The sequence below is a fragment of the Podarcis raffonei genome, chromosome 10 (genome assembly GCF_027172205.1).
Source record: "Podarcis raffonei isolate rPodRaf1 chromosome 10, rPodRaf1.pri, whole genome shotgun sequence".
NCBI classification, from domain to species: Eukaryota; Metazoa; Chordata; class Lepidosauria; order Squamata; family Lacertidae; genus Podarcis; species Podarcis raffonei.
In genome coordinates, this window is record NC_070611.1 from 20,142,294 (window position 1) to 20,168,942 (window position 26,649).

Below are 26,649 nucleotides of genomic sequence, written 5' to 3' on the forward strand. Positions count from 1 at the left end.
AAATGTGAAAGCCCATAGAACTGCTTCTGATTTCTTAAAACCGGGTTTCACCAAAACCTTTGGCATTTACATCACTTTTTCAAGTGGCCCCGGGATCATGTATGCAAGGAGTATACAACATCAAGCCCTTCAGATGTCTGGGACTACAGATCCCATAATCCCTCTCCATTGGCTGTTCCGACAAGGGCTGATGGGAGATGTAGTCCAAAACACCTGGAGGGCACCACATTTGCTACCCTGAAGCATTTGTGGTTTGGATCATGGATTCCTATTAGAGCCTGCCTACCACATCTTCCCAAGTCAGTCCTAAGAGAGCAATTCCACAATTAGTTATAGGCACATGGTACAGTGAGAGCAGAACCCAATAAAGTCTCCAATAGGCCCAGCCAGGGTCATCTTCTGTGGGCCATTGCAGGAGTTTTCAAACTATTGGCCATGTGAACCAGTTTAGGTAATGCATTCAGTGACTCATTACACACAAAAACAGCTAGAATGCAAATAGTTCTCAGAGAAGTGTACAGGTTGCTCAGCTGGCATTCTGCATGAGGAGTCCCATACATTAATTTTGGGCACACAGGCTGGAATAGGCACCAACAATCCACGTTCCGCCTCGAATTTCCAGGGTTTTGTTGTAGGGACTTAAAGGTCATACAGTTAAACCAGCTCCAACATTTCATAAGTGAGGCCCGAGAAGAACAATCAGAGTGACTTGCGTGGGAAAAGGCAAAGGAAGGGGTGGGCAGGACCCTAATATAGCCTGCTAGAGGTGGGGTGCTGGTTCTCCTTCACAAGCTGGTAGATAAAAGCTCTGAGGTGGCTACAGCCACATTGCCAGATCTCATGGTTGTGGCACCAGGGCTCCTCCAGAATATCTCTACCCTACAGGCCAATGGGCCTGGCCATTGTATACTGGAGCTCTGAGGGCACAGCTCTGGGGTCCCCTAGGTCCCCTTGCCCTTTGGGTTTATGGACTATGTCAAGAAAGGAAGCCCTAGTGCAGGTGTGAGGAACCTGTGTTGCTCCGGATGTGCTCAAACTCTTAACCCCCACCTGCCCCAGCACAGCTGAATGGTCAGGGATGGTGAGATTGGGAGTCCAACAATATCTGGAGGACCACAAGCCAGTGTGGTGTAGTGGTTAAGAGCAGTAGACTCGTAATCTGGTGAACAGGGTTCGCTTCCCCACTCCTCCACATGCAGTTACTGGGTGACCTTGGGCTAGTCAGACTTCTCTGAAGTCTCTCAGCCCCACTCACCTCACAGAGTGTTTGTTGTGGGGGAGGAAGGGAAAGGAGAATGTTAGCTGCTTTGAGACTCCTTCGGGTAGTGATAAAGCAGGATATCAAATCCAAACTACTACTCCTCCTCCTCCTCCTCCTCTTCTTCTTCTTCTTCTTCTTCTTCTTCTTCTTCTTCTTCTTCTTCTTCTTCTTCATCTCCTCCTCCTCCTCCAGAGTCCAACAGGGCTTCTCCAGAGCTCTCAGGGTACAGAGCAGGGCTTTTTCAGAGTCCCTTGCCCAGTGCCCACAATAACTTTGGGGTTAGAGGAAGGGAAGGGTAGTTTTTTGCCCCTGCTCTTTGACATGAGGCAGAACATTCTCTCTGCTTGTTCTCAGCCTCAGGTTTGTGTGGGGAAGGATTAAAAAAAGAGCAGTATGCACGTGTCGGAAGATTTACAGGCAGTAACCTCCATATTGAGCCATTATGAGTGTGGCTTGGTTTTCAGTACATGAGAAAAACTTTGCAGGAAGATGCAATGCTTGGTTGTCTAAAGACACTGCTGTTCAATTACTGCAGCAGACTGTAGGGCTCTGTTCATTGATATAAGCTTATACAGGCCACTTGCAGCTCTGTTGACAGTATAGGTAAAGCACACAGTGGCGAGGGATGAGCATTGTGATATTATTGATCCTTCATTGATATGCTTAGCGATTGCTTCACAACTTCTGTTGGGGCTGGTGCATTTCAATATTGTGCGGGTGGTTTCTTTTGTCATGCCTGCTCAAATTTTGATCCACGGCGTTCAAGAAAGCTGTTATTTGAATTCATTTGCTGTCATTTTGGCCATTGGGACGCCTGAAGTCTCCCTTGCCCACGAATATTCACTTGGTTATCTCAGTTATGTGTGCTGCCCTGCAGTTTCTGACAGACACAGATCAATAGAATTATGCCTAAGGACTGTAGCATTTATGCATGCTTAGTTTAGCTTATCCCAAGTTATTCATCAGCGGACATTCTAAATCAGTATCTCATACTGGTCTTTGCCTCAGATAAGATGCGATCATGAGTCTCTTTCCACTTACTAATTGCTAAAATCAATATATTATCCTCCCCCCTCCCAGCATGACATGTGATACTTCTTGTGAATGCCTAACACAACCACAATAATTTGCAAGGACTTTTTCTCTCTTTTTACATTGTCAAGCAGGGGCACCAGCCCCCAAATGTTTTCTAAGTAGGGGCCAAGCCCCGCAACATCCCAAAAGCACTGAAGAAAAGTGTGGAGCAAAGCACAGCATGGCTCCAGTGGCCGGCTCCTCTTCCTGCCACGGAAGGAAATATTATTATTATTATTATTATTATTATTAATAATAATAATAATAATAATAATAATAATAATAAATCATTTATACCCCACCCACCTGGCTGGGCCTACTCAGCCACTCTGGGCAGCTCCCAACAGAGTATTAAAAACATGATAAAACATCAAACATTAAAAACTTCCCTAAACAGGGCTGCCTTCAGATGTCTTCTAAAAGTCAGATAGTTGTTTATATCCTTGACATCTGCTGGGAGGGTGTTCCAAAGGGTGGGCTCCACTACTGAGAAGGCCTTCTGCCCTCTCCCACCAGTGATAGCGTCAGAAGGAATTGCCCACCGTTGAAGCTGCACAGCTGCAGCATTCAGCTCCGCCCCTGCCTCCTCTTGACAGACCGCACGGGACATCAATGTCACATCGCCCTCACAAATTTGAGTTGCTACAAGTGGGTTCTGGAACAAAACCTTCCAATATTTCCCCAGCCCCCCTAGCAGGAAGGATCCTGTTTAGGGTGCTAGCCAGCCAACCCATGCTTCCCTCCAAAATACTTTAAGCAGTTTGGGGCCGAAGTTGATTAACTACACCCCCACACACCAATAATCTGGCTTTCGGTTTTGTTTTGAACCGTGTTCCTTCTGCTTTCTGATTCTGAGGTTGTCTCCGGAAAGGACCGTCTTGTCCCCATGAAAGACCTGCCCTTGCATCGCCACATGCCCCCTCGCACACTCAGCTGCTCATCCTGCTTTCCTCCACCTGCAGTCTGATCTGAAGTGCGCAAGTCTGTTCCACCACTTTATTCTGCTGCATGAATAGGGCAGATGCAGAAGGACTCCAGGAAACAATACAAAGTGATGGGCATTTTGTTTCTGCTTTCATATCTCTTGCACTGTTGACACTTCAGGAGTTGTACAAAATCGGAACATTTTTTATTTCACCTCCGTGCAGCAGCATTTATCAAGAGGTTGATGAACTGTTGGGCTGCATAGTGAATAACACCATTAAGGGAACTAGCAACATGCATCAGGTAGCACCAGACTGTTGAATTAGCTCAGCAACCTCTTGCCTGATAATGAGAATCACTTTCCATTTTACGTCTTCTACCCGGCAGATGATGCAACTGCTGGTTTTCTCAGCAAATACACAAGACTGGAGGCCCCATAATTTCCTAGTTGCATTTCCTGATGGCTGGGAAAATGCACAAAGTCAGTCTGTATGTTCAGGAGGCATGTTTTGCCCTGGCATATCTGTAATGAAGCACATGCTTTGTAAGGATAAGGTTCCAGGTTCAACTCCTGGCATGCCCGCCTAAGGGACTTCTCTCCTGCTTGGCAGCTTCATACGTAGTGGAAAGCAGCACAATCTAGAAAGGGTTTAGGGTGGGGGTACATGGAATGGTGATCTCAGCTGCAACTCCACATTTGTCATGGACTGGTTGGACGCAGAGGAATGGTGGGAGGAACCAGCTGAGGAACCACGCAGGGAAGACGTGGGAGAGTCTGAGAGAAGTCAAGAATCAGAGGGAGAAGCTGAATCAGGTGTGTGAGGTCAAGAGATGAGTCAGGCTGGTGGAGAGTCATAGCTGTTTTCCCCTCTTGCTGAGACAAGCTCTCCTCTCCCAGAACCAGAAGAGGGGTGAAAAGGGCGAAGGAGAGGTTGGATGCATGAAGGCACTGTCTCCAGGAAAAGCCCTGGAGAGGAGAAGACTTAGACTTCTGTGAGGAGGTGGGGACTTTCAGTCTTAGCAACTGATTTTCACAAAGTAATACCACCAGGATTGAGTTGCTGACACTCAGCCAAGTCTGTAGAGATCGCATTTTTGCTAATGAAGAGTTAACTCCAACTTTGAGCTGTGTGATTACTGACCAGCACACTCCTGTGACATGATCGTTTTCCAAAGTTGATGTTCTGTAGGTGGTGGTAGTTGTAGTTCTTTCCACACTTATTTTTCTTAGCTTTTCACAGAGGAACACCCTTTTTCTCTCAGCCTCAGCCCACCCCCTCATAGCTAATGGTGATAATTGCTTGCCATAAAGGTAAAGGGACCCCTGACCATTAGGTCCAGTCGTGACTGACTCTGGGGTTGCGGCGCTCATCTCGCTTTATTGGCTGAGGGAGCCAGCGTACAAATTCCGGTCATGTGGTCAGCATGACTAAGCCACTTCTGGCAAACCAGAGCAGCACACGGAAACGCTGTTTACCTTCCCGCCGGAGTGGTACCTATTTATCTACTCGCACTTCATGCTTTTGAACTGCTAAGTTGGCAGGAGCAGGGACCGAGCAGCAGGAGCTCACCCTGTCGCGGGGATTCGAACTGCCAACCTTCTGATCGGGAAGTCCTAGGCTCTGTGGTTTAACCCACAGTGCCAGCCGCGTCCCCTTTGCTTGCCATGCCTGGCAAATAAATATCCTCTCTCAGTTCACCCCACCAGACCAGATAAAATGAGGAGTCCACCTCCCCAAAGACAAGAAACAGTTAATACGGCACATGTTAGCAGAAAGAGAAGGACAACACAGGTGACCATCTCACAGATCAGAGTGGCCCAATTTTTGTCATTTAAAAAAATGGGTATTTCTTTCAATATTACTTCGGCTCATTCAAAATTAATCCTTTTTATTTATAAAATGAAATCAATTAAGGATTTGATATCACTACAGTCTTAATATTACAAAGAGATTGATAGCATGATCTATTATCCGCAGTGCCAAAATGTATTTGTCATTGAAAGACTAAACGTAGCTTTGCTCTGATGCGTTGAGTCCATTTCAGGCTGTCCGTGTGAAAGTAATAGGACATCTTCATGATAGCCATCTTCAAATATTTCAAGGGCTGTCACAAGAAGGATGGAGAAAGCTTGTTTTCTTCTGCTCCGGGGGCTAGGACCCAAGCCAATGGATTCAAGTTGCAAGAAGGGAGATTCCAACTAAATGTTGGGGGGGGGGAGCCTTTCTGACATCCGTTTGACAGTGGAACAGACTCCCACGAGAGGTGGTGGACTCTCCTTCCTTGGAGGTTTTTAAGCAGAGGTTGGATGGCCATCTGTCATGGAGGCTTTGGTTGAGATGCCTTCATTGCAGGGGGTTGGACTGAAAGACTCTTGGGGTCCCTTCCAACTCTACAATTGGAAGAGTCTATTCCTTCTCAGCTATGTGAAAAGTGATTTGTAACTAGATAAGCAGTGGGTAGCTTATCTGCAACACACCAAGGAGTTGTTTGCTGTATCTTACCAGTCTTCTGCAAGTTGCAGTACAATACGGCGTAATGAACTGTATCCAATCCAACTTCTTTTTAAACTCAGGTTAGCCAGTACACATTTGCAATGTGCAGCTACAGAGAGAAGAAATCTGAGCCCCAGGAGTTAATGCAGCTCGAAGGATACACTGTGGACTATACAGCGCCTCATGCAGGTATTTTGCTGTGTGATGCTTATTCGTTATTTATTCAACTGTTCTTGCAAATGATCTCATGTAGCTAAACAAAAACAAAAATTCTTCAATTGCAAAGTAAAACTAGCTAAGGGTCGCAGAAAGAGGGGCAGGCAGGAGAAGCTTTCTGTAAAGCCCCTAAGTAGCAAATATTTGTGGCATTCTGTGGCCTGGTTCCTTTTTATGTTCCAACCTTGATCATATTGGAATGAAAGTCATATTGGAATCAGAGACTATGACTGATTGATTTTGCAGGTCTCCAGGGTGGTCAGATGTTCTTTAATGCAGTCAAAGAAGGCGACACGGTGATATTTGCCAGTGACGACGAGCAAGATAGAATCCTCTGGGTTCAGGCAATGTATAGAGCAACAGGTCAGTCCTATAAGCCCATTCCTGCAAGCCAAGCCCAGAAGATGAACCCAAAAGGAAGCAACATGCAGGCAGATGTGTTGCAGAGTAAGTTTGTTTTATTTTTGTTGTTTTTACTTTTAGGACTTCATTACTGTCATTAATCAGTATTGGAACTTGATTTTTCCCGACAGCTTGTGTCATGAAATGCCTGATTGCAGCTCATTACCACGGTTGCGCTACCTTTGAAAATGTACAGCTGATACTTTTAGAGCTCAAATGCAGATTTCCATGGAAACAGTATTTCCTTAAATAAATAAAAAAGTGCTGTGGTGAGGGTTGTGGTTGGTTTTTCTCTCCAGTGGTTCTGTGTTGTAATGCATATTTTTGATCTGGGACTTTGCATCGCTCAGCAGCTGTGCAACATCTGCACAAAGGCAGCGGCTAAAGCGATGGCAAAAAGATCCCAGCCAGAACTGCATCTGAGGGTGATTGAGGGTCTGGAAACTAAGCCTTATGAGGAGTGGTTGAGGGAATGGAGTATGTTTAGCCTGGTAAAGAGGCGACTGAGAGAAGATAATGACATCTAAAGGGCTGTCATGTGGAGCCTGTTTTCTCCTGCTCTGGAGGCTAGGACCCGAACCAATGGATTCAAGTTGCAAGGAAGGAAATTCTGATTTAACATCAGGAAGAACTTTCTGATAGTAAGAGCTGTTCAACAGGGGAACCAGGCTCCCTCGGAAGTTGATGGGCTGTCCTTCCTTGGAGGTTTTTAAGCAGAAGTTGGATGGCCACTTGTCATGGATGCTTTAGTTGAGATTGCAGAGGGTTGGACTAGAGGATCCTTGGTTCCCCTTCCAACTCTACAGTTCTATGATTGCAGATAACCCTTTTGCCAGGGAGAGAACCAGAGAGGAAAGCAAAAGCTGCCATTCCATCCACAACAGCTCCCTTGTCCTAGTGTCCGTCTGAGATGACCTCCTTTCTTTTGGGGATTGTAATGGTGACAATAAATTTGAAATGGAAAAGCAATTCTCCCTGGGATTGGAAGATAGGTGTCAGGAGTGTGTGCAGGAGCCAGGCCCTGTGACTAGTAGGTCTTTGCAGGGCTGGGGCCTTCCTAAGTTTGTTCTGGAGAGACAAGGCACGGATACACAGGTGAGGCCGATTGGTAACTCACAGCACCTGGTGGCAAGAGCTGGGAAGGAATATAAGGTCAGCATTTCCCTTCGGCTCTTTGCCACAGCAACACGTTTCCTGTCTTGCTGCGTTTGGTTCCTTTGCTCCTTGGACTTTTGACTTCGTGAGTCCTTCCTTCTTGATCCTCAGACCCTTGGCTTCATGACTCCCAGCACTCTGACCCTCGGACTCTGTGCTTCCTGACTCCTGGCTTCTGGACTCCCGTTCCTGCTCCCACCCCGCCATCTTGCCCCCAGTCCCGACATCCCCAGCCAGGACTTCGACCACCCGTGAACCAGAACCATGACAATAGGCCTCTTTCTCCATTAACCCACATCCTTAACGATACAGCCAGTGGAAAAGACAGGAGATATGTTTGTGATGGGACCCTTGTCGTGTCCGTGTCAGGGACTGGGGAGAAGAGGAATAGTGGAGACCGTCTTCCCCTCCTGAACTTTCCAGAGAAGAGGAAGACAGTATAGATTTACAACAGTGGCTTGAGGAGGTCACGGCTCAGAGGTAGATGAAGAGCAAAGTTGGGAAATAGTGGGGAAGGAGGAGGAGGCAGAGCCAGAGCAGCTGGCCAACACGTTATCACTAGAAAGCATTCCAGACCCCCTTCTCCCAGAACCCGGCAAGCATTGAAAGTAAGGGCTTGTAGGCAAATGGCCCTCAGCAGCCACCGTAAGGTGGGTGGTGCTGTTGATGATTGAGGAGAGAAGGGGGTGGCAACACCATTACTCCAAGCGGCTGCATTTCTAAGCCTCTCTGTGTGAATATTGAATGAAAGACATTGGTAGGAGCTTCCTTGTCTGTCTATTCCTGGCAACCTACCGTGGAGGGATCGGATTCTCTGATGCCTGGCAGTCCTTGACAAATATCCCCTTCTGCTTTCATTCCCTTATGTAGGGAGCCATAGAGATCAGGACCAAAGGGGCTCTGTATAGTGACATTGCTAAGATTCTGCAGGTTTAGCATAAAAGGGTTTTGATCCTGGCTGTGGTCTTCTGGGATAAAATTATGGGAAGAGTCATTCACACCCGGGAGTGCAGTACAGTAGCCAAACGCCTGGTATTGCAAGAACCAAAGGTATCACTTAGCAGTTATTGACCTCCAGGATCCCTGTCAGTGGTTGATATCTCATAAAGTTACCTCCTACGCTTACTCATCTTTCAGTCCAAGCTGCTACTTTATGGTTAATCACAAGAGATGGTAGAGCAGGCATAGGCAAACTCGGCCCTCCAGGTGTTTTGGGACTACAACTCCCATCATTCCTAGCTAACAGGACCAGTGGTCAGGGGTGATAGGAACTGTAGTCTCAAAACATCTGGAGGGCCAAGTTTGCCTGTGGTAGAGCCAAGCAGACAGCCCCTCTCACTCTTGCTGGTTTTCCATTGTTAAGAGTGTCAGCAGCTGATGGGATTGTTTTGGTTGGTAATCGTCTGCTCCATTTCCATCACCAAGACCACTGAGAGAAATAAAAAGTGGGTTATTAAAAAAATAGTCTGCTATCTATCATAAAAACATATAGACACCATGCAAGTTATGGCTTTTGTTGAACAATGCCTATTGCGACCCCTGACTGTGGATTGGGTGCTTTTTCTTCTCCTTAGGAAATGATTCCTATTATATTTATTCTTGCTATATTTATTCAGCTTAACCTCATTTTATCGTATTAGTCATAGGCTGCCACAACAACGTGGAATCAATTTAGGTTGATGTAACTGCATTACATATGCAGGGGACCATATTAACAAGGAGTTGATGCCTTCATTGTGCTGCATCAATGCATTTCCAGAAAGATACATAAACTAATTTTCATTTTTCTGTTTTTGAAAGACTATATAATGAAAAGAATGGTATTGAAAGACCAAGGCTACGGATGCTTTGGAAATTTCTGTCTTGAGCTCTTATGCATGAGAAACAAAAGACAAAACCATCATTTTCTGAGCCATCGGATAATAGTTGCTTAATTTTATGCAATGAACAATACTAAGAATTGTAAAAAAAAAATCCTTCTTAGTATTGTTTGAAAATGAGGAGGGTTTTAGTAATGAGCTGTTCAAAATGTTTCATTAGTGCCATATGATTTCAGGAAATAAAACGCCATGCAATTTAAGACCAATTCCCATTTTGTTTTTGTGTTTTTTATTATCTATTGTTGGTTAAGGCATGTAAATTTATATACAAAGTGAACTCTGTTTGCCCTTGAACTAGTGGTGATCCCTTTGGGGTGTAATCTACCTTTCACTTATCTGTACTTTCATGTTATGACTTCAATGGGATTTAACTGTGCACAGGATTGCAGCTTAAAGGGTGTTTAATCATTCATGGTGTTGCTTCGTAAACGCTGGAAAAATATACTACTGTTTCTGCAGATGATCATCTCGTACCTTAAATCGTCAATGTACTGTCACACTGTTTATTTGCTATATCCACCTTGGTGAAATCTGTCACATGGATGTGACTCTTGCTTTGACAATGCGGAGCCAAGTGATATGAATTAGTTTGTGCATCTTTTCGGGACGTGATGCTGCAGAACCTTCAGCTTGAATTAAATAATTCTTCCATCTGCAAATACAGCTGAAAGTTGGACTTGACATGGATCAATATGATCTGGGGCTAAATTTCTAAATGTGACTGATTATGTTAGCATCATGCCCACAGATCAATATGGAGTTTTATTATGAACCCAACTCTATAATTGGGTTTAATCAATAAACTTTTGTCTCCTTTTCTATAGAAATTTTAGGTTTGTACTATGCAGTTTTTTCAAAAGTACATTTAGGATGCATCTTTTCCAGTAACGAACATAAAAAGACCCATATTTGAAATTAAACGAACAAAGAGGGAGCGGAGACCTTATTGTAAGGGTTAAGTCAATTTTTGAGTTGATAGCAAACTATTCACCCCCAATGTTGTCTATGGAATCCAAGTGAGCTAATGTGCTAATGCATAACTAGTCCTTTTGGTCACTGTAAGGCTTTTTCCGTCCATACTTGGTGGACAACTCGCATTCAGGATTTTGACAAAACATACCATTAATGAATGCAATCACCAGAGCTTGTCTTTTGACAAACCCGCGGGGTTCAAAGGCGTTGAAAGACGCAATCTGTGAACAACAATAAGTCCGGATCTCTGGTTGAAATGCCATTTAAGATGGTACGTTGTCTATAATTTACACACACAAAAATTGCTCCCTATTTTGTTACTCAATCCTGGAAGGTTGAAGGCACTCTTTCCCATTACTGCATTATATTTGTTTCATTAAAAGCCGCATGTAAAGAGGAAAAGGCTGGAAATGACCTCGTACAAGCCTGTGTGTTCATTTCTGCTCCAGTTTGCCATTTGAGAAATGGCCTTGAAGCCATGTTTGCTTGCTACTTTGGTCTTTGATGAGCATCTTTGTAATGCCCATAAGCTGAGACCTCCTCAAAACTTTATAGAGTGGGTGGTTTTTTTAATGTACAAGATCTCTGTTGCACTTACTACCTTGTGAAAACAGGCACTCCAGAAAGAAAGTCTGTTGTTCCAATATTTTGCAAGCTTTCTAGAAGCAGTTAGAGTAGACATCCTTTCTAAAAAATATCAGAATGGATTGTTAAGTCTGTCTCAAGTCTATGTAGGGGTAATGTTCGTACTATACGAAAAGGGGGCTGCCTGCTGCCTGTTTATCCATTGCTATGTTTAAAGCATTTATCCAGGAGGTATTTATCCAGGAGGGGTTTGGCGAGGCATGAAAGAGCAGATGAAACTTGAATGAGGCTGTTATTGAAATAAATTTAAAGCCTGTCTTAAAGCGGAATAATCTACATCCATACATTCATTCTCCTCCCTATGATCAGATGCAGATCGCGCTCAGAAACATGGCATGGATGAGTTTATTTCTGCTAATCCTTGCAAGTTTGACCATGCTGCACTCTTTAGAGTACTTCAGAGTAAGACCTTGGATCACCGATTGAATGATTCCTATTCTTGTTTGGTGAGTAAAAAGGCTGGAATAAAAGAAGCGGGGAGAGAGAGAAAAAGTGAGAAATAGTTGTTGCAAAGTGGTCTTTTCTTCCAGACTCATTTAATAACTGTGCGTGAGGTTGGGATAAAGGATTTCAATCGATTGGCTTCAAATTTGAAAATTATACACTTGAAGACTACTGCTGTGCCACTCAATAGAGAAGAGAATAGACTCAAACTGACTCTGAACCGTGGTTTATCAGCTCCTCTAGGGAGGGCTGAATAAAAACAGAAGGCTTTAATAAATATGGAACCCTCTGTGGTAGGATTTGCTAACACCTGTACAGGCATTTTAAGGTACAAATCTAGCTCGCCAGATGTCAAGCATTATGTCATCTATCTTGTAATTCTCTCCTCTTTCATGGGCTGGGAAGGAAAAAGAAATCCAAAGAATAGAATCAAAACCACAGGGGAAGAAAGGCAAATAGATTTATTGTGCTTGTATTCAGCTGAGTCAAGGTTAGCTTTGTAGGCTTAAATCCTGGATAAATTACTTACCGCTCTAGGGGTATTCTGTAATTTCATTTTTTTTCTCCCACTTTCAAAAGAAAGAATAGAGTATTTGAGGAGTGGAGGCCGCAATCACAAGGATGCATAATCATGAAAAATTAAACAACATTCATGTTCTATCCTTCCTTATCTACTGATCCATCTTTGCCTTGGCTGATTGGCTTGCTTTGCTTACACAACAAGAATGGTCCCACTTATGGGCAAAGTGGAGGTTAGGAGTAACTTGAAAAATGCCTTCTCAGTTGCACATAAACTAATGCGATATGAGGTCTAGTTCATTAACTGAAGTGCAAACTCTGCTGTGGGGATTTTTTATTCTGATTATCTATGGTAGTTCTTGATTCCAAGATGTAATTTTTCACCAAAGAACCCAAGCTCATGCTGGTCATCGCCTATCCTGGCTCCCTGGCAAACATGCCACTATTATGAACATGTTTTCTGATGGCGCTGTGGGTTAAACCACAGAGCCTAGGACTTGCTGATCAGAAGGTTGCCAGTTCGAATCCCCGCAACGGGGTGAGCTCCAGTTGCGCGGTCCCTGCTCCTGCCAACCTAGCAGTTCAAAAGCACGTCAAAGTGCAAGTAGATAAATAGGTACCACTCTGGCAGGAAGGTAAACGGTGTTTCCGTGCGGTGCTCTGGTTCGCCAGAAGTGGCTTAGTGATGCTGGCCACATGACCTGGAAGCTGTACGCCGGCTCCCTTGGCAAATAAAGCGAGATGAGCGCCACAACCCCAGAGTTGGCCACGACTGGACCTAATGGACAGGGGCCCCTTTACCTTTACCTATCAAGTGTGTAGCATGTGGAATCCTCAGAACAAACATTCAGACCTATTTCAGTCATAGGCCAGAGCTTTCTTGACAAACATTTTCTTACATTCCGTTCCACAGCTTCTGGGTTGTTCGCCTTTCCCATGTGCACAGCTCTCCCCTCCAAAACTGAATTCAGTCACAACCCCACACTATTTTCCTTCTTCTGTGAGAATAGTGGGTTCTATTATTAAAGGCTCCCTTAGAATCTTTTCACATACATCAACTTTAGAAAAAGATAAATAAATTAACCATACCGTTGCTTCTGTCAGTCTGCAGATGCTGAAAATTTACTTTTAATCGTCCAACTTTTGCATTTCAGCAAATTAAATGAAAGTAGCGACACCACAAAACAAAACAAAACTAATATGAAACAATTAGATTTAAACATAACCTATGATTTAAACTATTAGCAATACTGAAATTCCTTTATTGCACTCTCCAGTAAACAGTAGGGAGCTTCTAAGCAATTATAAAATAAAAGTGATTATCACAATATTAACTTGATAACTTCAAAAACTCCTACCTTTCTGTTGTGCAGGTAGAGCTTGAGTGTGAGAAAAAACTCCTGGGGAATTTTGTGCAGAAATGAGTAACCACTCCTTAGTTGTTTCTACTTATGACTCCATTTCTGTTTCTCAGAATAAGTAAATTTTTAGTATTATCTATTCTCTGTCGACAGCCAAGCTTTGCTTATATTATTTCTATGGTGAGCATGTCCAAGTGCATCCAACTTTTGCAATGTTTAGGCAGAAAAGTGTCACCTAGCCAAGGAGGAACTAACTTTCAACTCTGTCAAATTAAACATATTCAGTCTGAAAATTGCTCACCAAAATTAGGATGCCACTGTCTGCAGATACGTATTTTTTCTCTGCTGTGTCCTAACTTATGCAATGATCTGGCAGTCTCTTACTATGTTACGATATTGAAGCAATGCAGCTGCAAAGTGCTAGCTTGAAAAGTAAACATGATGGGAATGTTGGGACTGTCCGTGGGAAACAGAGGGGCAGTCAATTCACAGTGCGAAGCACCGGAATTAGCTCAGAGTGTAATATGAGCTCTTCCGTTTGTTCCTGTCCAGGAAGTGTAGGAAGTGTTTGTCTCTACACTGCTGGAGTTTGAAGAGAGCAGTCATGTTTTTTGTAACGCTGCAAAGACAGAAATAAAGGCATGTAAATACGTTTCTGTCTATCTCTTTCCCCTGCCAGGGGGCAGGAAAGAGGGGGGGTGTTCTTCCCACGTTTGAGAAGAATCGCCGATCGAGACCTAGCCTGCGCTCGCTGGGGAATGCAGCCAGGGAGGTCAACAGGGAATCAAGCCGGGTGCCTGGGATTGTTGCCAGTTTCTCCTGATATGGGCTTGAATTCCCGACAGTTTCCACACACACTTGAAAACGTACTTTACCCCAGCATTTCCCTGACCGTTAATACCAGTTACTGGTTAACATGATTGATATTTTATTTTAATACTGTTATTTTATCTGAACCACATTGGTCTTTCTTTTCAAAGTGAAAGGTAGTGTGTAGATTCTTTTTTTAAAGATGTACTCATTATTTTTCACACTTTGGTTTGGAAATCAGACAACACCCTACATTGCCAAAGTTCCTTTTACTGGAAAAAAAAGTTTGTGTACCGTAATAACTTTAAGAGGAGTATCAATGTTAGTCGCAGTAAAAACAGCCGAGACTCTTCACACCTTTAATGATTAACACTTTTATTATGGCATCAGGTCTTTCATAGACATCTGATGCTCTGGTCCATGAAAGCTTATGTTGTAATAATTGTATAAGGTGCTACAAGATAATCTGATGTTTTTATTTAAGCCAGTTATCTTTTGAAAGCCACCTTCGTCTCCAATAACAATTTCAGACAAAATGTCTAAAAACCTCTCACCCAAACACTGCCATGTTTCATTTCTTTCTATGTCTGTCTTGTGCAGTCCGATGGCTTACTGAGCACCATCCCTAATTCTAGCAAGTGTGTCAGCGATCTTTCTGATGTACTCCTGGATTCCTTTCTTAACCCATTCAGACATCATGTTAAACTATGGATTATTATGATGGGAGGTAGCATAGCTTCCCACTGGGATCACACACTCCCTTCTCTTGTCATAGCCACGAGCTGGTGCTTCCAAGTTCAGTTAACCACAGTATATCCTGGTATCCAAACGCTAAACTGTGGTTGATCTTAATGAATGTTTTCAGAAACAAGCTAGCTTCATAAACTGTGGTTTGAAGTTGCAATGGTGCTTCGCAGGCTGGTGCCTCTGGCCCTAACTGTTCCCCTACGGAAAATTTCACCAAACACTACTGATTGAGGTCAGGGCACTTTGAGACCATTGTAGGATGTACAGTCTAGATGTAATAACTGGCAGGTCTGGTTGTCAGCACTGGGGCATTTTGGATGTGAGGGGTTTGTGCAGGGAGGATACTTTCCTCTTAAAATATTGGAAACTGACTGGGCACAACCTTGGTGATATCTCCCAATAACCAATTTGGACTCTTCTCATGAGCAGTGAAACTTCCCTTTTGCTGTGTGCCTTTTGCGTGTCGAGGTCCCCAGGGCCACCCCAATAACTCACACATCACACAGAATTTTTGTTTAAAGTTTTTGGCATAATTTTGGCCACAACTTTATTAAAATACAAATTTGTGAGTGGTTGCTTAGGCATTGGTTGCGACTATCTGCCCCCACCATGGGGGACAGACTGACATTCCGCACGATGCGAAAGTCAGAATGGGGGAATACACTTGGGGGTTACGCGGAGCAGGGAACCTGCCCTCACCCCAAATGCAACCAGGAGCTCATTGCTATGGCCCGAGCCCCCTTGACAGAGTGGACAAGCAATAGTTAGCCCCCAATTCCTTTAACGGAATCCCTTGCAGCAGCAGTATTAGAGGGGCAGGCACAGCCAATCCATGCCCCTCAACCAACCAAACCATAAACCAATGCCTAGCCACAACCTTACAAGTTGTGACGATTTGCTACACAGTAGGCAAAAACCAAATGGCTCCAGCCAATCAGCCAGATGGACAAAATTCCTACCGGGCCCCCGCTCCAAAGCAGACGACCCCATGACAGGCATAGCAAGGTCAAAGCGAACAACCCTATTCTAGGGAGGGAGGGACGGGCAATCCGCTGCACGGGCGAAAAGAGGAAGCCCTAGCCTCGTGCAAGGAGTTTTAGCATTTCTGGCTGTCAATCAATAAATGGCAACATTAATTTCTTCCCAACAACAAGGAAAGCCCCAATCGCATCAGTGGCCAACGATCAGTTAGCCCGCCCCCAACTTTGGAGTGTCCTGGCGGCCCCCACCTTAACACGTGCTCTCCATGAAGGAGAACACGCTTTCTCTCATAAGTTAATTCTAAGCCGTTCATATTTGTTCTTTTTCCTTAAAGCAACACTCTGCATGAGAAACCTCTAACCTTCCTTCCTCAGGAAGAATTGGGAATATTGCAGAAAATAACTTTGAACGTTTTAATGCATTTCTGTTTGCGATACCTCTCTTCCTTCCTCCTCTCCCTGCCGAAAAATTGTTCATGACACTGTCAATTTTGGAGCCAACGACAAATCACATTGATTAAAAATACAGTGTAACCATTGTAGTTTTCGTTGACGAACATTTCGGAACTCGGAACGCCGTAAACTTGGAAGTAAATGCTTCCATTTTCAAGCGCGCCTCAGAAGTCGAACTTCTGAGGCGGTTTCCTGGTTGAGTTTTCCATATTAATTTTTTCCGTTTTGAAGCTTCTGTACTGAGTTTTTGATTTTTGAACGTTTCGGAACTCGAACAGTCTTCTGGAATGAATTATGTTCAAAAACCGAGGTTCCACTGTATATTGCATGGAAAACTGTAGTTTTCTGTTCTTTCTCTCTGAAAATATTTGAAAACAGTGCATAAAAGAACAGTCCAGATTTAATGACGCAACACTTTGCCCCTTCCCATCTCTTACAGGGTTGGTTTAGCCCGGGCCAAGTCTTTGTGTTAGACGAATACTGCGCTCGTTACGGTGTGAGGGGCTGTCACCGCCATCTGTGCTACCTGAATGAATTGATGGAACACTCGGAGAATGGCGCTGTCATTGACCCAACCTTGCTCCATTACAGCTTTGCCTTTTGTGCTTCTCATGTTCACGGCAACAGGTATTTTAATACGCAGACTTGCCAGGAAAGTCATTAGGCTATGTGGCAAAGAGAGGCGAGTGACGTATTTAGACTTAGCTTCACCCACACACGGTGTAGCAGAGGAATGAACGAGCATCAAGAGTTCAGTTCTTGCAAACGGTCTGTGTGTGTTCTGAAGTGCAGTAGAACATTTTTATATCAAAGCGAACCTCGCTTGAAAATATGCAGGCATTCTACGTTGAAGGGCTATTTCTCACCAAACGCAGCAGATGTTTGTTACATGTCTTTATATGCATTGTAGCATAAAAAGGGGAGGTGCATATTTTGTAAACGCATGAAGGGGTGGGGAACAATGCATTCATTGGAGTTGAATAAATATACGCGTCACTTATTTAGGAGAAATGTAATGCCGCCTAGGAAGACCCTGCTTTCTAGTGACCTATAGATGTCCAGTGCAAATGAAGAACACTTGTGGGACCCAATGATGACCTCTGGGTGCTGGTGTGAACTTCTATCATTGACCTATGCCTGGGCCTAAAAATCTCTGTCAGTGTCTACCATGCATAACATGTCTGGGAAAATTGCTATCATAGGTTCCAATGAATTGCTCTCAATATTGGCTTTGTTTTTGCTTCTCAAGATACATCTAGAACTCTGCTTTGAGCTAAGTTTGGAAGTAGTACAATTTATGTTTCCCTTCACTGGTAGGGTGAAATTTTATAGTGTGTGTAGCATTTTCATATTCTGAAATGAAAGCTGCAGTTGTTTTGAAAGAGGGGATTTTGGACTCCTTGATCTTCATGTGATAGACTCTGGCCTCTGTCCTAGTTTCCGTTACTCCTTTCCTTGCTAAAATGGTTTGAATTCTGTCACACTTGCAATGAAGTAGAGTAAATGGACATGTGAATTTAAGTGAACATTCGGTTTTTCTGAGAGCATAATTAGGGCTTGTATAGCAAAAGCCCTGAATTTGCAGCAGTGGTACAAGGCAAACAATCCCTAGCTGTATAATTCAATAAATGGGTGCATGTTCATCCCAAGGGACAGGTGGCTTCGGGCAACTTCGCTTTGTTACTTTGAGCACATCTGTTTCCATATTAATGGCTTACAGGTAAACAGACTTTTAATTGTGTGCATGTGTAGATTTCAAGAATATCAGTGTGTAGAATGAAGAGGATTGTGTGTGGTGTTAGAGGAAGGGTAGATGAAAAGCTCTTCGATTTGAGTAGGCTGAAAGCAAAGAGTAAGGTTACCATAACCAACCTTTGTCACAGAGCTTCAATATGAACTTCAATATGCTGATGACAACATAGTCTGTGCGCACTCGGAGGATGACCTCTAAACCATTCTAAATATCTTTGCAGAAGCTTACAGAAAGCTTGGCCTATCGCTCAATAGCTTTAAAAAAACCAAAGTGCTGCACCAACACGGACAAAACAACCCCCCTGCAGCACCATAAATTCAATTCAGTGGTGTAATGTAGGAAAATGTTGATCATTTTTCCTACCTAGGCAGTTATCTTTCCCCAAGGGCCAACATCGATGCCAAAATCCATCATTGCCTGAGTTTTGTGAGTGCAGCTTTCTCCTGATTGAAGCATAGCATGTTTGAGGACCAGGACATTTGCAGGGAAACCAAAATGCTTGTTTACAAAGCTAATGTACTACCAACTTTATGTTTGTGAAACATGGACCCCTTATAAATACCATCTGCAACTCCTTGAAAAATTCCATCAACAGTGTCTCCCAAAAAATTTACATACCACTTGGGAAGACAGGCGAACTAATGTCATTGTACTGGAAGAAGGAAAGATCACCAGTGTTGAAGCAATTAGTATTCAACATCAACTTGGTTGTACTGGTCATGTGGTTCAGATGCCTGATTATCATATTCCAAAGCAACTACTCTATTCCCAACTTAAGAATGGAAAGTGTAATGTTGGTGGACAACAAAAGAGGTTAAAGATGCTCTCAAGGCAAATCTTTAAAAAATAAACACCAACAACTGGGAAACACTGGCCTGTGAGCACTTCAATTGGAGAATAGCCTCTACCAAAGGCGTCATGGACTCTGAAGAAGCACAAACTCAGGACGCTAGGGAGAAACAAGATAAGGGGAAGGCACGTCTGGCAAATCCTCACCATGATCAACTTCTGCCCGGAAACTTGTGTCCCTGCTGTGGAAGGACATGTGGATCCAGAATTGACCTCCAAACCAACTTAAGAATGCACTGTTAAAACCATATTACGATATGATACGATATCTTTATTGTCATTGTCCCTTGTGGAACAATGAAATTGAAAACTACATAAAACTACCAGAAAACTACATAAAACTACATAAAAGCTACATAAAACTGCTACAAAACTACATAAAACATTCAAAAACCCCTAAAAAACTCTAAAACCCCATTTTAAGAAACACTATACTACAGAGACCCCTTATGCTGCGTTTAGAACCAGAATTGCATTAGCGTAGAAACTGTTTTTCAGGCGGCTAGTCCTGGCCTTTATAACCCTATACCTTCTTCCAGAAGGCAGAAGCTGAAAGAGATCATTTCCAGGGTGCGTACTATCATGTGCTATCTCTGCCGCTTTCTTATGGCACCTGGCAGCATAGGTTTGATCTAAGGTGGGAAGAGTGCACCCAATAATTCTCTCTGCAGTCTTTACAACCCTGGATAGCATTGTTTTTTCCCTGGCCGTGCAGCTCCCAAACCACACGCACAGACCATAAGTTAGTACGCTCTCCACAGTGCAATGGTAGAATGCCATCAACAGGTCCTTTGAGAGATTGTTTTTCTGGAGGATTCTCAGAAAATATAACCTCTGCTGTGCTCTCTTCACCAGGTCTTTGCTGTTCTCTCCCCAGGTTAGGTCGTCTCTCAACTCCATTCCCAGAAATCAAAACACTGAGACCTGTTCCACGCACTTCCCCTCAATAATAAGTGGCTGAATATTCAATTTATTGAATTCCATATTCATGGAAGGCAATCTTATTCGGCTATGAGTGATTGTCAAAGAAAGAGAAAAAGAAAGAAAGAAAGAACTTCTGGGGGGACATGTTCTGTTCCTTCTGGAGTAGTTTGCCCACCTTTGGTCCCCATCCTGCACTCAGCTCTCACAGGTAGCTCCTAGAAGCTGTCAGCGTGCAACAGCGGCCACACCCTGGGAACGGCTTTGACTTGCCAGCTAAACCAGGTGAGAGTAGCCAATGAGCCTCAAAGTTCAGTGAGTTAGGGACTTCCCCTGCGTGTCAAGACAGGCTTCAGTAGATTGAGCGGACAAGATCAGTAGTGGGTCCAATGGTCAGGAAGACGGTTTCAGCACATGCCGCAGAGGGTAATGAAGGGCAGATGGGGCTTGCCACCTGGAAAGGAAGCCCATCTAAGAGAAGGAAAACTCTTGCCCTAAACCTCTGCTGCCTTATAGGTCATCTCTGGGAGAAGAAAAGGAGTGGTGTCCCTAAGATGGTTGGATGGCACCTTGTAGGCCTTCTTCCGGCAACTCCTCCAGCCAAGCTGGTGCCAAATGTATTGCTCTGATTTCCGTTGGACCACATCAAGGCCAAGAGAGGGGTCTTGTTGTCTGGATAGCCCAGGACCTCCATACACACTGCCCAGGCTTGCACCCCAGAGAGGTAATTTCAGTGCTGCTAATGCAACAGTTTGCCTTCACCCCCGGAGGTGCACTCCATTGTCTCTCAAGACAAATAGATGCTAACAACAACAAGAAAAAGAAGAACAGTGTTATGTACTGAAGTTCTCACCCTGGGCCAGCAGGGGGATACTGTAGATAGTTGGACTTCCGGGTTAGCGCCATCGCCTAATGGCGGATTCCCTCCGAGCTCCGGAGGGAATCGGCTTAGTAGGGGTCGGGTCCTGCCGCGGCGGCGACGCGGGGACCCTCAGAAACCACAGGCGCTGAAGCCTGTGGACCTGGTGACTCGGCGGGCACCATTTGCGCCCCCCCGACCCGCGAAGGAGCCTTTTTAAAGGCTCCGGAACGGGGGACGGAGAGCGGTGCGGTGCTGTGAGTCGACTGCTTCCCCTACTGAGTGAAGCCGCATGCCATGGACGGAGAGCACTGACTTCTTTCTCTGAATATTTGGACTAAAAGTAACAACCCGTGAGTAATACGGAAATTGGACTTAAAAGGGAAATTTTTTTGGGAATTAGGCACGACCGGGTAAGGTGTAAAGAGGAAGTCCGCCTACCCGCCTTGTAAACATCTTAAAGCAAGGATTTTACAACTAAGGTTGAGAGAATACCTTTCTTTTTTGTGGATAAAAGCAATTAACTCCACGTTTTGGCAATATAAGTGATTGTGCTGGAGGATAAGAGCTAACATTGAGAGCGGAATTCACCCCTCCCCCAAGACCCGGGAGCAATCGGTGAGAGAGCCTGCGGAAGAGACATAAAGACTTTGACAGCTGTCAAACTAGCTGTCAAAGTTGGGGAAAAAGGAGAACTTTGTTTCTGTTGTCTTTGCTGGTTATATTCGTTACAATTTGGTAACAAATTGTTAAAAATAAAGAAGAAAAGGCTAACTTGACTTTTGGGTTGGAACTGGAAGATATTAAGAAACCAGAATCCCTCTAGAGGGGGTTTAGGACATTACAAAAATGGCTGTAAGTGGAAAAACACTGGCTGAACTGGAGAGGACTTTTTTTCTCTTGGGAAAGTTGCAGGAACAGAGTGATGTTTTGGCTACAAATGTTACAATACTGAATGGAACAGTAAATAAAGTTACTGAGCCTGGGAGGGACTTGACTCAAGTCTTTGCAGCTGAACAGGAAAGTTTTGCAGTCGAATTAAAATTTTTTGCAGTTGAACAAGAAAAGAAATTTGAGAAATCTGAGAATGTGATGAAAGAGGAACATGATGATTTGAAGGGAAAAGAAGGAGGAGCTATAATGCCACAGATGATTGAGGAGAGCCAGAGGCCGGTTAAGATGGATATAAAGGAAAATAAGATCAGGATGATGAAAATCTGGTTTGAATTGAAGAATGGAGAATGGAGAGATCTCCCTATGTGGAGATCTGAAGACCTATGGAATACAAACCTGGCTAAAGTGGAAACTGGAGCTTTTGGGACATTTGGACTTAAGAGAAGTAAGAAACAAGATTTTGGCTCCACTTTTAAATATGGAGGCCTGGCTGGAAGAAACATGGACCTTACTGGGACAGAGCTTCTGCGAGATTTGGAGTTCAATATAAAGGACTATCAAAAAAACCGGCAGAGAGGAATTGAGAGAGAATTAAGAGCCTCGGACGTGAGGTCGCCAGGCTGACTGCAGATGGACTGATGGACTTTTGTTGGGGTTCGAAACCGGGAAAGGGGGTGGTGGGGCTTTGGGAATCCAAAGGGTGTACAATTATATTCTGTTTCATTTAATTTTGTTTTGCCAATAACATAAAAATGGGGAATTCGGGGAAGGGAATTGGGGCCGACCTTAGAAAAAGATTTTTAAGAATAAGTATTGATGTATAAAGATTGAGGTTTATAAGTTAAAATTGGTTAACTAAAATGAATTAGAGAAAATAAGGTAAAGTTTGGGGACAAGAACTTGCTGAGCTAAAAATTGGAACTGGAATACAAGAAGGGGAGGTGTGGGGAAGTCAAGGAAATTGGTCATTGACAGTAAGAAATGTAAATTTTATGTGTTTTTAATTGTTTTTTTTGTTTTTTCTTTATTTTTTGAAAATTCCAATAAATATTTACCAAAAAAAATAATACTGTAGATAGTTATGCAAATGAAGGATCGAAAGTGACTTTCAGTGATTGGATAGTTTGTATGCAAATGAAGGATCGAAAGTGATGTTCAGTGATTGGATAGTTTTAGAAAGTTGCTACAGTTACGTTGTTCTGGAGCTCTATATAAGCAGGCTGACTGAGCTCTTCAGTTCAGTTCTGTTCTGCCTCTGAATAAACAAGAGCTGTTTGAAGAATCGCTGTGTCGTCTGATATGTTCACCCACAACTTAACAAACAGGATAATGACCTCACTGCTGCAATAAAGGTGTTCTGCTTTGATAATATATTCAGTTAGCTTTTCTACAATTGCAGGTTTAAAAAATGGTGGATAATCCAGCTTTCAGTCTATATTTTTGCAACAGTGAAAGAAAGAAAATTCTAGTCCATGGGTGCACTCTTTTGACTGGAGGTTTGGGATGGGATTAAGGTTTTATGGCACAGATAATTTTACTCATATGCCAAGTTACATGGTAGTCATTTAAAGATCCAACTCAGTTTTAGGAAAAAGAAAGAATTCACGAGTACACCAACTTATCAAATTTGGCTCAATGTTAGATTGGTTTTTTTTAGGCAGCTTATTTCTCTGTCCTTGACTTTATGATCTCTTGTATCTTATACAACGACTTCTTTTTTTGCCACCTTGGACACAAGCTCAACAATTGTCTGTTCCCTTTGATGTCCTCCCATTCTTGTCCATATGCCTGACTTACAAATGGAGTAGCTTTGATTGTTAAATGTTTTTCATAGGTTTCCTCTGCACTGATACAGTGCTCATATAGACAGCCCTGGCCTCTTTGTGAAATGATTGCTAATTGTCAAGGTCTCCTGCTCTCCCTGTCAATGCAACTCCTTTCCAACTGAAGGCAAAAGCACTTGGTTGCCACCCTGACTTGCATTTCCATTTTCCCAGGCATTTTCAGCAGATTCCTGATTAAAGGAAGCTTTTTTAAAAAATTAATAAATCAAGCGCTCAACAATAATTTTACCCAAATAAAGAAGCAACATTATAGGACCCAAACTAGAAGGGAGTCTAAAATAGTTCTAGAGCAAAATATCTGACATAAAATTTCTGATTTATCCACCAGTGTCCAAAGCTGATTGAAAAACTAAATAAACATAGCAAAAAGCAACAGTATAAAAATACAAAATGGCCATACAGAAGGGGAAAACTTATAAGAGGATTCCATAATCTCCTATTAAACCTGCAGAGTCCAGTTCAGTGGAGGTGGGATTAACCAGAACTCCAGAGATTAAGAAGACCAAAGGATCTCTTCAAAAGTTTACCTATAGGAATTTCTCTGAACAGGAAATTACTCTGCTTTTATACAACTCTGACCATTTTAATTTATTTGCTGTAAGGAAACTAAATCACTACTCTAGTCTTCACCAACGATTCATCTTCACCTCTCCTGCCAACAGCTTTCTCAAACAAACTAGGCATCTCTGTATTAAACCGGAGGAAGAAAATTTGTTTGGTACACTTTCTAGGTAGTTTCTAGTCTTACATGAATCTGAAAAGAAGACAGAACAGGGAGGAAAACAGCAAGAGTGAGAAGGGAAAAAGAGAGTCACCAGAAGGAAAGAAAAAAGGTAATTTCATTTCAAAATGCAAGAAGAGTCACCAAGTGTCTCTTCATGTTTTTTATTTCTTTATTTTTTAATAACTTTTTTGAAAAGTTTTTACATTAGGTTTAGGGTTCATAAAAGTAAAATATACAGAACAATATTAATAAAAAACAAAACAAATAAGTGGGGACAATCAGATCTCAAATCAATGACAAGTAAGTTCCATATCTATGTCAAATATAGGGGGGCCCATAAAGGTCATCCAATTGTTGGGTTGAAATAACGACAGACAGGTAGCGAGTGTCATCTGGGAGGCATCTCTCGAGCAAGTCTCGGGGAGTCCCTTTTATTGAATATTACAGCATTGCCACATATGTGCTTATTGCTGATTGGTTAACACAAGTACAAAGCAAAAGGTTGCATATAGGCATTAATCACCGATAGATTAAAGGCTGGGAAAGGGAGCACAAAACTAGACAGGCATGAAAACCTCCTAATTAAAATATAACTAATGATTGATAATGCAAGATTTAAACAATTACGTTCCAATAGATGCATTAAGAACAGGTCAAAGTACAATGTTTTTCCTGAACTCAATGTGAACTGAACATTCTTAGGTGATGAGTGAATGTCTTAGTATTAGAACGGTTTGTGCAACATCATGTGCAGAAGCGAAGCTTAGAAGCAAGACTTCCCATCAGGCCACAGTCATGTGCAAAATCAGAGCATCCCATCACCCAATACTGCTGGCCACATGGAGCAACTCTTCTCATATCTTATTCACAAGGGTACTTTGTCTTAGCTCAACTAATAATAATAATAATAATAATAATAATTTATTTATACCCCACCCATCTGGCTGGGTTTCCCCAGCCACTCTGGGTGGCTTCCAACAAAATATTAAAAATAGGATAAAACATCAAACATTAAAAACTTCCCTAAACAGGGCTGCCTTCAGATGTCTTCTAAAAGTCAGATAGTTGTTTATTTCCTTGACATCTGATGGGAGGACATTCCACCACTACCGAGAAGGCCCTCTGCCTGGTTCCCTGTAACCTCACTTCTTGCAGTGTTGGAACTACCAGAAGGTCATTGGAGCTAGACCTCAGTGTCTGGGCTGAACAATGGGGGTGGAGATGCTCCTTCAACTGTGCTGAGGCCATTTAAGGCTTTAAGGTCAGCACCAGCACTTTGAAATGTGCTCAGAAACTAAGGCCTTGTCGTCATTTCCGCACCTGACAAAAAACATCTCCACCCTTAAGACAACCATTCAGGCCTTATTCAGTCATGAGCCAGAGCTTCTTGACAAAATATGTTCTCCCTCCTCCCTGAGCTTCTGGGGTGATCACTTTCACCATGCATGTAGATTTACCCCCTGCAAAAAAGGGGGGTCCAGTGACTCCACTATCTTTTTTTTATGACCTATTTTTCATGAGCCTTCTTCTGATCACACTTATACATGGAGAATTTAAGAAGACTATGCAAAAAATTAACCTGCTGGCTTCCATTGCTCCTTTAGTTGCATGTATTTTACTCTGATCTTCAGGAAAACAAAGATAAGTAATACATGTTTGAAGCAATATATAAATAAACCTGAAGGATAGATGGCCAGCTTACACAAAGCAAACGAGTCTGTTTCGTGGTGTTCAAAAGGCTGGCTCTGTCATCAAGGTCTCGGTCTTGATTGCCTTCTATATTTGGGACTGAAATTGACAAGGACAAGAGAGGACATCCTTGCAAAGATGAGTTTCTTACAAGAATATGATGGGCTAGCTTTCAGCCTCTTTCATTAATACTATTTTGTTCAGTGAATGGGGATGGGCTTTTCTTTTCTTCCCCCCTCTTTTTTGTACAAAATCTCAAGGCCTTTACTGGTTACAATGAAAGCCTACTTTCCATGCCAACTCTTGAGCTGCCTGACACATTCATAGAAATTTTCATGTGGAAGCCTGACTGCATGCGACTACTTCCCTAGCCTTATTTATTGTCTGGTTTTGAACCTTTTGGTGCTAATGTTTAGCACAGTGTGTCCTATAATTGCCCAAACTTATTTCAATAATTCAAAAGGAAGGTAGAAGTATTTCTTTTATTTATTAACGCGAGTGAAGGACATCGGTGCACGCAGGACGTTGAAATATCTGAGAGAGCACATCCTCCTCCACCACTCTGTATGTATTCCTCCTATTCAAGCCGTTGTATTTGTGAGGCATTATGAGTGTTTTAGAAATAAAAGAATAGAATGGCGTTGTAAAGAGAGGCTCCAGCTGGTATTAAGATACTGAAATAAGAGAAAAAGAAATGGGAAGAAAGGGAGAGAGAAGGTAAGTCAAGGACAGAAACAGTAGCTCTCACTCGGAATTTTGCTCACACACAGATAATGAC

General features: G+C 43.0%; 1 protein-coding gene across 11 annotated transcripts in view; it reads left to right on the forward strand.

Moving 5' to 3' along the window:
• CADPS2 (calcium dependent secretion activator 2) overlaps window positions 1-26,649 on the forward strand; it is a 360,741-nt gene that overhangs the window by 216,108 nt on the left and 117,984 nt on the right. For all 11 annotated transcript variants that reach the window (XM_053405611.1, XM_053405613.1, XM_053405612.1 and 8 more), the window contains exons 10-13: window positions 5,835-5,943; window positions 6,217-6,417; window positions 11,334-11,470; window positions 16,778-16,965. In XM_053405611.1, coding sequence (XP_053261586.1) covers window positions 5,835-5,943; window positions 6,217-6,417; window positions 11,334-11,470; window positions 16,778-16,965 — 635 coding nt within the window. The remainder of the gene's footprint in view (window positions 1-5,834; window positions 5,944-6,216; window positions 6,418-11,333; window positions 11,471-16,777; window positions 16,966-26,649) is intronic.